At 38.4% G+C, this 13984-nt stretch overlaps 1 protein-coding gene across 8 annotated transcripts in view; it reads left to right on the top strand.

Annotated features, from left to right (window-relative positions):
• Positions 1–13984, top strand: part of GIGYF2 (GRB10 interacting GYF protein 2) — a 126431-nt gene that overhangs the window by 81675 nt on the left and 30772 nt on the right. For all 8 annotated transcript variants that reach the window (XM_082395504.1, XM_082395507.1, XM_082395505.1 and 5 more), the window contains 7 exons: positions 2123–2289; positions 5158–5249; positions 6299–6406; positions 7413–7513; positions 9540–9640; positions 11538–11699; positions 12889–13047. In XM_082395504.1, the coding sequence (XP_082251630.1) occupies positions 2123–2289; positions 5158–5249; positions 6299–6406; positions 7413–7513; positions 9540–9640; positions 11538–11699; positions 12889–13047 (890 nt within the window). The remainder of the gene's footprint in view (positions 1–2122; positions 2290–5157; positions 5250–6298; positions 6407–7412; positions 7514–9539; positions 9641–11537; positions 11700–12888; positions 13048–13984) is intronic.

Raw genomic sequence — 13984 nt, 5'->3', positions numbered from 1 at the left:
TTGTGTTTTTTGATGAATTGGTCCATTTCATCTAAATTTATGTGTGTAGAGTATTCCCTTCTTTATTCCCTTATTATCTTTTTGATAAAAGTGTTCCCTTATTATCTTTTTAATGTCTGCAGTTTCTGTAGTGATAATCCCCAGTTTCATTCTTGATATTGGTAATTTGTTCATTTCTCTTTTTCTCTTTGTAAGTCATGCTAAAGATTTGTTAATTTTACTGATCCTTTCAAAGAATCAGCTTTTATTGATTTTTTCCACTGTTGTTTTTGTTTTTAATTTCATTGATTTCTGCTCTTATCTGTATTATTTCTTTCCTCCTGCATCTTAGGGTTTATTTTGCTGTTTTTCTAGATTCTTGAGGTGGGTGCTTATATTATTGATTTGAGACTTTTTTCTGATGTAAGCATTTAATACTATACATGACTCTCTCAGAGCTTATTTAACTGCATACCACAAATTTTGCTATATGTATTTTCATTGAGTGTATTTTAAAAAAAATTTATCTTTGAGACTTCTACTTTTACCTATGTAGTATTTAGAAGTGTGTAGTTTAGTTTCCAAGTGTTTAGAGATTTTCTAACTTTCTGTGTATGATTTCTGGTTTGATTTTGTTGTTGTCAAAGAACACACTGTATACGATTTCAGTTTTTAAAAATCTGTTGAGATTTATTCACGGTCCAGAATATAGTCTGTTTTGCTGTATGTTCTGTGGGTACTTGAAAAGAATGTGTATTTTGCTGTCTTTGGAGTGTTCTGTAAATGTCAATTAGATCTTACTGGTTGATGTGGTATTGAATTCTGTAGTCTTTCTGATTATCTATCTAGTTGTTCTATCAGTTATTGAACTCTTCAACTTTACTTGTGGATCTGTTCTGTGTCTCTTTTCAGCTATCAGATTTTGCTTCACATATTTCACAGTTTTGTTGTTTGGTGCATACATTTTGGTGGATTGACCCTTTATTATTATATAATGTCCCTCTCTGTCTCTGGTAATTTTCTTTGCTCTGAAGCCTACTTTATTAAATACTAATATAACCATTTCAGCTTTCTTTTGATTAATGTTTGTTTGATATATCTTTTTCTATCCTTTCATTTTATACCTGCCTATATTGTTATATTTTAAGTGACTTTCTTGTAGATAGCCTATAATTGGGTCATGTTTTCAATTGTATACATTGGGCCATGTTTCTTGTTGCTCGCTTCTTCAGCTCCAAATTTGGGAAGTGTGAGGTAAAATGAAAACCCAGGGAATTCACCACCAGCTGGTTCCTCAGGCTCCAAGGCCTCTAGTCAGTCTGCTGCCTTCTCTCTACCTTTAGGAGTCCTTTTGTTTGTTTGTTTTATATGTAATGTCCAGGGTTTTTAGTTGTATTTGGCAGGAGGAGCAGGGAGAAGTACATCTACTCCACCATCCCAGAGGTGGAAGTTCGAGGGCTTGGTTTTGTTTACTGCTGTATCTTCCTGCCTGGACCTATGTGACTGGTGTTCAGTAAATAGTTGCTGAATCAATGGTTATTGATAGTGAGTTTGTTAATTTTATGTATAAAATATTCGGTTATTTCTTATTGTAAAACATCTAGAGAATGTTAGTTTTTTTTTTCCCTTACCAAGGCCAGATTTAATCTTACCCTAGATAAATAAATTGTAATTTTTCTTAATTTAATTCATTATTGTTTATATTTTGCCTAACCTCCAGTAAACTCTAACAGAAAATGAAAATTAGAGAAGAGCATATTCAGCCCTGCATATTTATTTCTCTATGCCTAAGTGCTACAAAGTCTAACAAACACTAACTCTTTTTAGTGTTATGCTTTTCTGACAAATGAACTTTAGAGATTGAGTTGGAGACAATTATGCTCCTTAAAATAATTAAAACACTGCTGAGAAATTGGGATGTGTAGACATAGGCTTATTTCTAAATTGTTTCTGTAGTATTTTATTAGTTTGAGTCCTGTTCACCACTTTTTGTGATAAATTAAGATATTATACAAGATATTTGATAGGTGCCACCTGAAATAAATTGTTACCTCTGGGTGAGGATCAGACCCCGGAAATATATTTTTCCTCTTTAGCTTGAAAGGATTCTTATTGCTTTTCTGTTTAATTAATGCTATTGTAGGTCCCTTCAATAATCAGGAGATGGCGGAATGGTTTCAGGCGGGCTATTTCACTATGTCTTTGTTGGTGAAGAGAGCATGTGATGAAAGCTTCCAACCTCTTGGTGATATCATGAAAATGTGGGGAAGGGTTCCTTTCTCTCCTGGACCAGCTCCCCCTCCTCATATGGTAAGTACCTTACGCTTCACCCAGAACACATAGTGGACACAGAAGCACTTGCTTCTCTTTGTAAACGCAATCCAGATGTTACATCTAATGAAGAAGAAACTAGTTCCTTGAAAGTAATTAACTGAAATGGCAATGGGAAGTCTGAGTCAGAGACTACATACCTAGCTATAATGATCTTTTCAAAACTCAAATACTGTGCCCATCCTTTTCTCTCTCTCTCCCTCCCTCTCTCTCTCTCGCACACACACACACACACACACTCTCTCTCTCTCTCTCCCGCCCCCCCCCCCCATCTCTTTCTTTCTCTCTCTCTCCCGCCCCCCCCCCCCCATCTCTTTCTTTCTCTCTCTCTCTCTCTCTCAAGAAACAGAACCCTGCAGTAGCTTTCCAGCAGGTGTTGAAAGAAGAACATCTTATCCTGGCCTCCCTACCAGGTCATGCATGTTCTGGCTCCTTACCTTTCTAAGTTCATTTCAGAGCTTTTACCTTTATCTGCTGTGCTTCGGCACAATTGACTTAGAGTTTCTTGTTGCCTCTAGTTAGAATGCACATTCTCCTCTCCATTTATTTGCCTCTTGCTTTCTGACTTCTGGAGTTCTTAAATTTGAGTTTTGCCTTAAAGCAAATGTTACTAAGATAAAATTCCATTGCTTCAGAATATTTTGAAGACTTTTTTATTTTTTTAACATTAGTTACTGATATTTTAACTAAAAATTAGATCATAACGTAACCCTTCTAGTATGCTGACCCTGGAGTGCCTTTGAAGGGGAAGTCTTTTTTTGCAGCTGCTCTTGGGGCTCTCCCTGTTTAGTTCCTTTTGGGGGGACTTTGGATCTGTGCCTCTCTTTTGCTTCTCCAGGTTGCAGTGTCTGGTTGCTGGCCATAGTCAAAAGTGGCCATAGTCAAAAACCTTTAGTGTGAACACTGGATTTCTACAGTAATATCCATTGATTTACTCACCAATTATATATTGAAGATCTGTGCCAGGGCTGTGTTAGGTTCTTATGCGACGAAGATGAATAAGTCAGTCACAACATCTGTAGCCAAGAGAGTTCATAAGTGAGAACAATGGCTATCGAACTTATGACCACAGCCCATAGGAAAAAAAAAAAAAAAAAAAGATTTTTATGTCACTACTCTGTACACTTATTAATGTGCAGGTATATCTGAAACAAGTTTCACAAAACATTTGGTGCCATGTACATATTTTCTTTCCATTTCTTTTCTTTTTTTTTCCAATATGTAAATGTTGATCTTGACCTAGTAATTGATTTCACAATCCAGTAATTGATTTCACAATCCAGTAATTGATTTCACAATCCACTGATGGGTTGAGACCTCGTATAGTTTGGAGAGCAATTAAAATTCCTAGGTGAGGAGAATTATTCCTGACATTTCTGTTGTAAATCCAAAGAAAAATTATATTGTGTATTACTGTATATAAATTGTATTTTTACCACCTGCTCAGAAATTGGGATGGGTTTTTATCTTGCATGTTTCAGCGCTGAAAGCTCATCACTTGGAGCTTGGCATGCTTGCTCTAATCCATTTCCTGACTTCCAATTTTAGGGTCTGAGCCTCAGTCAGACCCACTTAAGGGGAAAATCCATGGGAAGCTCTGCTTCCTGTCAGGTATTGCCTTTGCCCTTAAGTTAATTTTAGACTAACCTAGTGTAGCTTCTATCCATGAATATTTAATAAGAAAGAAGAATGTCCTTGAATTTCAGATGAACCTCATCCCAAGAAATCATATATCAAATGTTTTTTTCCAAACTATAATCAGTGTGCAGTAAGGATATAAACTGTTCACTAATGATTTGTCTAAATTTAGTCTATGTCACCCTTATGCTTTTATTTCTACTATCTTTACTTCACTTTTCATTTTTCTTCCACTATTAGCTTTCCAATATATAAATTCCAGCCGTGTTATTTGACATATAAGCTAAAAAACAGGGTTTTACTACAGCTTATTTTAAAATTTTTTTTTTTTTTTTGGCTGTGTTGGGTCTTAGCTGCAATGTGCGGGATCTTCAGTGAGGCATGTGGGCTTCTCTCTAGTTGTTGCGGGCTCCAGGGCACGTGGGCTCTGTAGTTTGCGGAATGCGGGCTGTCTCGTTGAGGTGCGCGAGCTCAGTAGTTGTGGCGCGCGGGCTTAGTTGCTCCGCGGCATGTGGGATCTTCCCCGACCAGGGATCGAACCCATGTCCCCTGCATTGGAAGGCAGATTCTTTACCACTGGACCACCAGGGGAGTCCCAACCACAGCTTGTTTTTAAACTCATGGTGTATTAATAGCAATAGAAACACATAATTTTTGGATAGAGAGTTAAACAGTTTTCAGAGCTCTTTTATATTCCATTTAATTTTAAATTTCTCATCCCCTTTAAGAAGACATACTTATACACTACCTCCCTGTAATTGTTATGTGTCATTATAAAATCCTACCATAAGATTTAATTTTACTCCTTTCTGTTTTGTCCTACTTCTCTAATTTCTCCATAATCTCCAAATTTATAAATCACTTTTAAGATTGGGAGAATTATACATTTTTTTAGTTACACTAATAACTCTGAAGTGCAGTACAACATTCAGCTTCAAGGGCAGGAGGGGAGAACAGCAGCTAAATAAGGAACCTTTCTCACCTTAGGGAATCTCTTATAATGCTGACACCACCTTCTTCCGCTAGATGGCACTAGTTTCTAAGATGCCTGATTTTTTTTTTAATAGGTGTTTTGGGTTTGGGGTATAAAGGTGGGGCGGGATGTGAAGGTCTAGGATTCATTTTCCTTTCAGATATAAGTACTAAATTGCTTTTAGGCTCTTTCAGTTTATTCAGTGGTATTTCTTTCCTTCACCCCTTTACTCCCAGGGAGAGTTGGACCAGGAACGACTGACCAGGCAGCAGGAACTCACAGCCTTATACCAGATGCAGCACCTCCAGTATCAGCAGTTCTTAATACAGTAAGAGCAGTAATGCGGTTGGGCGTACTGCAGCACCAAAAGGGCCTTTAGATATAATCTGCTCCCAAATTTCACCATTTACAGCAGAAAACTAAATAGGATACTTCAGTCATCAAATCCAGCTAGTGGCATGTTACCACTATACAGTCTAAGTTTGGTCTTACCTTGTTTCTTAAATACCAGAAGTTTGTAGAAGATGACACATAACTATAATTTTGCAAGATCTTTAGCTCCTAGAGCAAGAATCAACAAACATTTTAAGAACTAAGTGTCTTCTAAATGGGTCAACTTTGAATGCTGCAGAGAAAAAACAGATGAGGGGGCAGGAAAGAAGTAAAAGTTTATGCTATTAGTAGTGGTATGGAATGATGGTAGAGTCACTTAGGTTATGGGTCCCTTTCATAGAAGAAGTAAGATTTGCTATCATCTGGTGCAGAGGTTGGCAAACTGGCCGGCTACCTGTTTTCATAAGCAGAGTTTTATTGGAACAGAGTCATACCCATTTGTTTGTGTATTATCTATGGCCACTTTTGCACTACAGAGGCGGAATTGAGTAGTTGTGAATGTCCTGCAAAGCCCAAAATATTTACTGTCTGGCTCTTTACAGAAAAAAAATTGTCCACCTCTGATCTAGTGAAAAAAAATCTTACCTAAAATTTTCCAAGCTGAAACATATAAATTTGAGGATTTTTATACAAGTGATTTTATTTTTGCAAAGAGTTCTTCATGTGGAAATAGCTGTTAGTTTGAATCTGTTTTATTTCTCACTTGTTTTCTGATAAAAGGCTACTATCATCTTAAGGGAACTTTCCAGTTTTGGGCATTTCATTAATTTTTTTTTTTTTTCTGTTCTCTTTTCACTCAGAAACATGCCATCTATTAGTTCAGTTCTTTCTAGAATAAACTACAGAACTATTTGTGTAAAATATATTTGATAGCTATTTCTAATGGTGTTTTTTGTTGGGGGGGCCTGAACTTTGTGTTTTAATGTCTCAGTAAAGTGAACTAAATGTGGATAGACAGGTTATACTGTATTTTACTTTTTGAAGACAACAATATGCACAAGTTCTGGCTCAGCAACAGAAAGCAGCACTGTCTTCCCAGCAGCAGCAACAGTTGGCACTTCTTCTCCAGCAGTTCCAGGCACTGAAGATGAGGTTGGTGGTCGTTTCCATGATGTGTCACATTGTGTGTGTATGTTTTAAAGAAAGAGAGGAAAGGAAATTTTTTTTGTGTTGTGTGTAAAAATAGAATATAGTTTTTAAAAATAATAATAATTAAGTAAAGCATTTATTTGGTCTTTATACTCAGGATAAATTTTGAATAATAACCAAAGAATACTAAGAATGCTTGAAAAGCAGTGTAGGCTCATGGAATCAGCAACAACAAAAAAATGTAGTCGAGAAATTTAATCTCATTTTTACCTGTGATGTCTCAAGAAAGATATTAACAATGCCACACAGGGTTATAATTTTCCAGACCCAAAAGCCATTAAGGTAGGTCTAAGGAAAAGGAAATTATGCAAAAAGTCTTAAATTCCTGCTGTTTCAAGTTAACATTCAGGGTAGTATGTGTTTTGTCTCCTACGAGATGGGCAAGGTGGTAGGTCTCCTGCACGCCTCCTGCAGAGGTGTCAGTCACTGCTGTTAAAAAACTTTACTGTCTAGTTTAACCAGAACCTTTTATATTTCTCTTTTGAGCCATAACCCATTTTGCAGGTAGGCAGGTTAGGTGTTCAGGTCTCCATTTTAAAGATGGGCAAACTGGGGCTCAGAGCGGCTAAAGGACTTGGTTGACATAATACACGGAACACTTCAGAGACAGAATTAAAACGCAGACCTTTTGACTTAAGGTCTGTGAGTTTTTTCATGATATAACATGCTGCCTCTGTGACTCTTATTGAGATATTCTGGATTTTTTAAAGACAGTAGGCATATCCATTATTTGGAAATCAAAATTTGCTAATACCTTGAAGGTCCAGAAGTGTGATTACCTTGCCTCTATCCTTTTTCCTTTCCTAAATGTTTTGGTAGTGTTATGTTTTAGTTAAAACAATGAAGTTTTCTGGCCAAATAACCTCAGAAACCTACAGATAATCTGGAAATATCTCTTTATTTTCGTGGATGACAAGAACAAGTTAATTTTCTAATTTCCCTTTTGCAGAATATCTGATCAGAACGTCATTCCCTCAGTAACTAGGTCTGTGTCAGTGCCAGATACTGGTTCTATCTGGGAACTCCAGCCAACAGCCTCACAGCCTACAGGTAAAACCTTAGATTGGCCTTTAAGATAGCTCCTAAAGGATTTAGACTCGTATAACTTTTATAATTCAGTTTTTTAAAAATATATCAGTTTTTCGACATGTTTTGTATTGAATATTAATAAAAAGTGAGTTTTTTGTTTTGTTTTGTTTTAAATAGACCCCAGCTATTGAAAATAGCTGTTAAGGAGTTGCTAGAAATTACTTAGTAGATAGATTTCTTGAACTTGAGTCAGCCTCTCTTTTTTTATGTTGTTCTAACCACTGTAGAAAAGTCTTTTGAATTGTTCTTATTCTCTTCACCAGAGTGAGAAAAAGCGTAAGTTAAAAACATAAGTAATGATGATGTATTCTTTTGAGTCGAGGGTTGATGAGTAGTTTAACACTGCAGGTACCCAGAAATTTGGGGAATAGAAAAGGCTACCCTTACCTCATTCGCTCATCTTTTTGCATCAAATTGGAAAATTTAGGGCTGGGGTTTTGGAAACATTTTGATATTGGTGCAGCGCTTCTGTTTCTTAAGGTCTGATCCATGCAGAGGTATGGGTAGTTTGAACCATGGATAGTCCTTACAATAGGTAAAGACCATGGGCACTGATGGAGTTTTCTTTGAGCCATTGAGCCATTCATGTCATAGTTCTCTTGCTGACATTGACCCTGGGGATTATGGCAGGAGAAGGACTGATTATTGTCTCTTATCAACTCAACTTCCCATGCTGTATGTACCTTATTTTTTCTTGGGAGTCATTTATAGTTGTTAGGATGTTAAAATAGTCTTCACTTTTTAAAAAACTATGAATACCTTATTAAACATTTTCTCTCTTCAGGTATGCAATTAAGGTCCTTTACAAACAGTCCATTGGTTTTATGCAGACAATAATTTATAGTCCATAAATAGACTATAATAGGAATGTAGGAAATAGAGAATGCTGAAAAGTGGTGTCAGCAAACCTTACAGGCAATAGGAAAACAGGCTCAGAAGCCTTTATCTGTTCATTTACTTTGATATCAGACCCTGTGCTGCCTTTCAGGTCAGCAGGGCCCAGTGTCATTTGTGAGACCTGCCTAGCCTTTCCAGAGTACTCCCAGCTCCAGCTGTACTTCTTTCTCTCTCTCTCTCTCTCTCTCATTGAAATGCAATTCATACATAAAGTTAACCATTTTAAGATGAACAATTTAGTGGCATTTAATACATTCACAATATTGTGCAACCACTGAGTTCTCTCTAGTTCTACAGCCATACCTCTCTTAACCCCACTCTCCACTTCGTATGCAGTAACAAGTTGTGTGGCTACTGGAAATACTGTTGGCTTTGGGATCTATATACACTGGGATTTAAATCCTGGCATGGCCATGTGGTTGCCATGTGTCCTTGGGAATGTTACAAAACTACCTCTGACCCTTATTAGCTTGTTCATCTGTAAAAATGGGGATATGAACAGATACGGGTTTTTTTGAGGATGAAATTAGTTCCCAATAAATGCCTGGTACTTTCTTCTAGTTGTGTTGAAGGGTACTGATATAAACTAGAGCCCACTGGTAGTTCAGTCTTCTTTTTTTTTTTTTTTTTTTAATGAAGGGGCAGGTAGGGCATTTTTTGTTTGTTTGTTTTTTTTTTTTTTTGGCTGTGTTGGGTCTTCGTTTCTGCGTGAGGGCTTTCTCTAGTTGCGGCAAGTGGGGGCCACTCTGCATCGCGGTGCGCGGACCTCTTCACTATCGCGGCCTCTCGTTGCGGAGCACAGGCTCCAGACGCGCAGGCTCAGTAGTTGTGGCTCACGGGCCCAGTTGCTCCGCGGCATGTGGGATCTTCCCAGACCAGGGCTCGAACCCGTGTCCCCTGCATTGGCAGGCAGATTCTCAACCACTGCGCCACCAGGGAAGCCCAGTTCAGTCTTCTGAGAAGCAGAACAGATATAGGTGATGGAGCTCATTCAGGGTCAGGGAAACAGCTTTTTTCATTATTCTTCTGGACATTTAGCCATGTATATAAAGTCTGATATCCCTCACTTTTTTCCCCTCATGTCTTATAGTTTGGGAAGGTGGTAGTGTATGGGATCTTCCCCTTGACACCACAACTCCAGGACCTGCCCTTGAACAGCTTCAGCAGATGGAGAAGGCCAAAGCTGCAAAGGTCTGAAACTCATTCCTCCATAGCAGTGCATGCTTTCCAACTGCAGGTCATAGACGTTTGTTTATTGATGTCTCTATTTCTCTAGCTACTTAAACATTTTTCCTTTTAGTTCACGGCTATGTAGCTGGTATAAGCACATTCATACTCTGTCATTATTGTGCCGCCTTCTCCCCAAAAAGACCTCACAACAATTTAAAGTAACAAGTTTAAATTAAATCAATTAAAATTGGTTTGTCGCCACATTAATGATCACGGTGGTATGTTATTCATGGTATAAATGCTTGTTACAAGATCATAAGAAAATATCCACTGCATAGCTTATTATAAGACCCTTGATCTGAGGCTTGAGTTCCCACATTGAATCTTTATGGTGGTGTTTGTTTACGCTTCTTAGTGCCTAAGACATACAGCTGAAAACCTCAACATTAATATTACATTCTGTGTTCTATTCACATCTTCTGGAGGAGCTAGGAATCTTGAATTTTGGTTTTAGTACTTGTCAGAAGAGGTTGTCTGTGAACACCTAGTGTTACTGAAATGATTTCTGGGTTCTCATGCCTCCGAGAGAATCTTGTTCCTATTTTATGTTTAGTGCATTCTTATCCCGAGGTAGTGACAGTATCCTTAGAGTGCCCAGAATATGAAATGAGTTCAGAGTCAGGATCTGTCTCCATATGAGTGACAGACCATAATTCAAACAATTCTTGAGTTTGTTCTTGTTCCATAGATAACGCTTTGTGCTGGGAACACATAGATGATGAAAGTGTGCATTCTTGTCTGTGTGTGTGTGTGTGTGTGTGTGTTGAGGGTGTTGGGAAGATGATGACACAGGCAAGTAACACAAGGAAGCACGTGGGCCAGCTACCTAGCAGGAGAGGTGGGGATCAGGAATTGGGTGACACTTTGGATGGATGGTAATACCTGAGCTGATTTCACTTGAAGGGTAGTAGGATTTAGCTCAGTTGAAGGGTTTTGGGTTGACAGAGTAGAAGGAGGTGAAAATTAAACTGCAGTTGGAGGAAACAAGACCTGTAAAGGCTAGAAGTGTATGAGAACATCCTGGCACAGGAAACAGTTAAATAATTTGGTCCAGTCTAGAGCTGGTGTGTCTGAGGAATAAATGATGAGAGAGGTTAAAGAAGATGAGGCAGGCCAATCAGGAGGATCCTTGCCCGTGTCACGTTAAAGACTTAGGATTTATTTTCAATGTGAAGGATGGTATTAAATGTAAGCCTGGGAGTGATTTTTTTGGTGGAGGTCGGATGTTGAACTGGGGACTCTGGGCAAAACAGGATGTTGGGAAACCAGGTAAGAGACTGTTAGGAATGTGGATGAGAAAGTAAAGGCCTGAATTATATGTGTGGCAATAGGACTGGAGACTAGGGGCTGGATTTGACTAGTATTGGGGAATTATACATGATAGAGTTAGTTAAGTGGTTGGTCTTCAGATTTTAAAGAATTTCTGTAATTTTTCAACAACATTGCGGTTGAAACCTTGTTAGACACATTGTTAGATCTTCAATCAGAAAATCCTTTGTAGGGATGAACAAAGAAATGCCCATCCCAAGAGAATTCTGATGTTACTCTCAACACAGGCCACTCTCCCACATATAGGAGATGTGCAGTAGTAGTATGGAGCGAAGAGACAGGTAAAAGTAGGGATGAGTGCATCCAGCTTAGAAGAGCGTAAAACTTTCTGGTTACTATGACATAGCAGAGCTTAGAGCTCTCACAGAGCTGCTTTCATCACCCACTTGCACTACACGTAACTGAGTGAATGGTAGTGTCTCCACCTTCCAGTGTCTGCACTGACCAGCTCCTAACAGTACTGGTCAGTGATGTTGGAGTGTTCTGTGCTTGGCCTCAAGTTTCTAAGAGCACCCTTGTGTAACCACAGCTAGAGCAGGAGAGAAGAGAGGCAGAAATGAGGGCAAAACGGGAAGAGGAGGATCGAAAGAGGCAAGAAGAACTCCGGAGACAACAGGAGGAAATTCTTCGGAGACAGCAGGAGGAAGAAAGGAAAAGGCGAGAGGAAGAAGAGCTTGCCCGAAGGAAACAGGTATGTCTGAGAACTCTGCTCATACGATTAGCGCTGAAGGAGGGCCTGGGGGATATCTTGCTCACTCCCTTCATTTCACAGGTCATAGTTCTCCCGGAGAAGGCTTCCCTAAGGCATCAGGGAGTTAGCAGGATTGGGATTAGAATCTTAGGAGACCCACTTCCCTTTAGGAAAAATGTCTGTTATCCACTAACACCCACTGGAGGGATATTCTTCAGTCCTAGTAACTCATTGGAATTGATTGCTTTTACATATTTCCTGGGGTTTTATAAACGAGTTAGATTTCAGAAGTAATTAAGTCCTTAAGTATTTATAACCAGTGACACCGAATGTTTTTCATGTTTTGTGGCCATTTGTATTTCTTTTTTGGGAATTCTCTATTATGTGCTTGGACCATTTTTCTACTGGGATTTTTTAAGATCCCATTTGAAAGAATCCACTCTGTAACAGCCCCAGTGTCTAGCCTTTGCTTCACATTTCCTTCTTGTTTTTTGCCCTAAGAAGAACTCTGAAAAAAGGCATCCATGTCCATGCTGAGATTAGATTAGAACTACTAGTATTTCTTAGAATCACACTCTACATTAGCAATGTAAGGACCTTAAGAAGTATTGCAGTAAAAAATCTGTTTAATTCTGTGTTGCTCGTTATTTCTTCCTAAGTTATTTTGACAGTGGGACCCGTTTCTGTATATTTAATATCCATGGGACTTTAGTTCTGGGAACATGTTCTGAGACACATGGCTTTATTCAATACTTTTGACTGGAAAACTTCTCTACCTCACCAGGCATTTTTGGTGGCTATGTTGGTTTGACTTCTCTATGCCTTAGGTTCTCATTTGATTAAAAAAATAGGGACTGATGGTAGCAACAGAGAAACCAAAGCCTGTGTCCTTTTTAGTGTTAATCAGGAAATGATGTAGCTAATGTAGAAACCAGGATGGACTTTGCATGTAGTGCTATTAAACTATTAATATTTCAAATACAAATTATTTTAACTCTTAATATACCTACTCCCCAGCTTACATATATACTTTTTGCCCTAGATCCTGGTTAGATACTTTTTATATATACTGTTAACAGGATCTTAGCAGCACATAGCCTATTTCTTTCCAAATTATGATGTAATATATTAATGGAGATGCACGCACGCGTGCGCACACACTCACACACACTTTTTTTTTTTAATTTAGGAGGAGGCTCTGCGACGCCAGAGGGAGCAGGAAATTGCATTACGGCGACAACGAGAAGAGGAAGAAAGACAGCAGCAAGAAGAAGCTCTGAGAAGACTGGAGGAAAGGAGAAGAGAAGAGGAAGAAAGGCGGAAGCAGGAAGAATTGTTACGCAAGCAGGTGATCAGATGGTTTGCTCTTCTCATTGCTTCTTTGAAGCTAGGAATTAGTGATTAAGAAAGTATTAGGATATTAGGAGAGCCTATCTAAAACTTTTTCAGGTTGCTGCAAATTACCAAAAGAGATCTAACTGGCTCTTACTACTTTTGTGATAACCATCCCACATGTAATTATAAAAGCTGAACAAAATGTCAAGGAATCAAAACAAACAAAAAACGAGGGCACCAGAGAAAAACTGAAGAAGACCTGCTCTTAAAAAACCAAACGTGAGATCTGGAGATTGACAACTTTTTGCCGTAGGGCACTCCGCAGTTCACACTTTTAGAGTGCACAGTTCCTTGCTGCTTAGTATATGCATAAGGTGATGCATAAGATGATGGCAGCGATGACCGTTATCTGACGCTGTTGTAACCGTGCCATCCTGCCGTTCCAGGCAGCCGGAACCCCTAAAGCGTTTCCTTTTCGTGTTTAAGAACAGAGGTAGGTTTGTTTTAATAGTAGATTTTCTTTTTAGAACAGTTGGAGATTTTCAGAAAAATTGGGATGATACTGCAGTTTCCCCTATTATTATTTTACATTAGTATGGTACACTTGTTATAATAAACCAATATTGACACATTAATAAATCAATATTGATGTATTATTATTGTTATTATTATTAACTAAAGACCATAGTTTATTAACATTTCTTCAGCTTTTCCCCAGTGTCCCTTTTCTGTTCCAGGATCTTATCCAGAATATTGCATTTAGTTGTCATGTCTCCTTAGCTTGTTCTTGGCTGTGACGGTTTCTCAGACTTCCCTTGTTTTTGATGCCTTTGGCAGTTTTAAGGAATACTGGTCAGGTTATTGTAGGGTAACCCTCTATCGGAGTTTGTTTGAAGTTTTTCTCACAATCAGACTGGAGTTATGGGTGTTTCAGAAGAAGATCACAGAAG

The sequence above is a fragment of the Balaenoptera borealis genome, assembly GCF_965194805.1.
Source record: "Balaenoptera borealis genome assembly, chromosome: 6".
NCBI classification, from domain to species: Eukaryota; Metazoa; Chordata; class Mammalia; order Artiodactyla; family Balaenopteridae; genus Balaenoptera; species Balaenoptera borealis.
The sequence above is the reverse complement of the archived record's forward strand: the minus strand, read 5'-3'. Positions and strand labels throughout refer to the sequence as shown.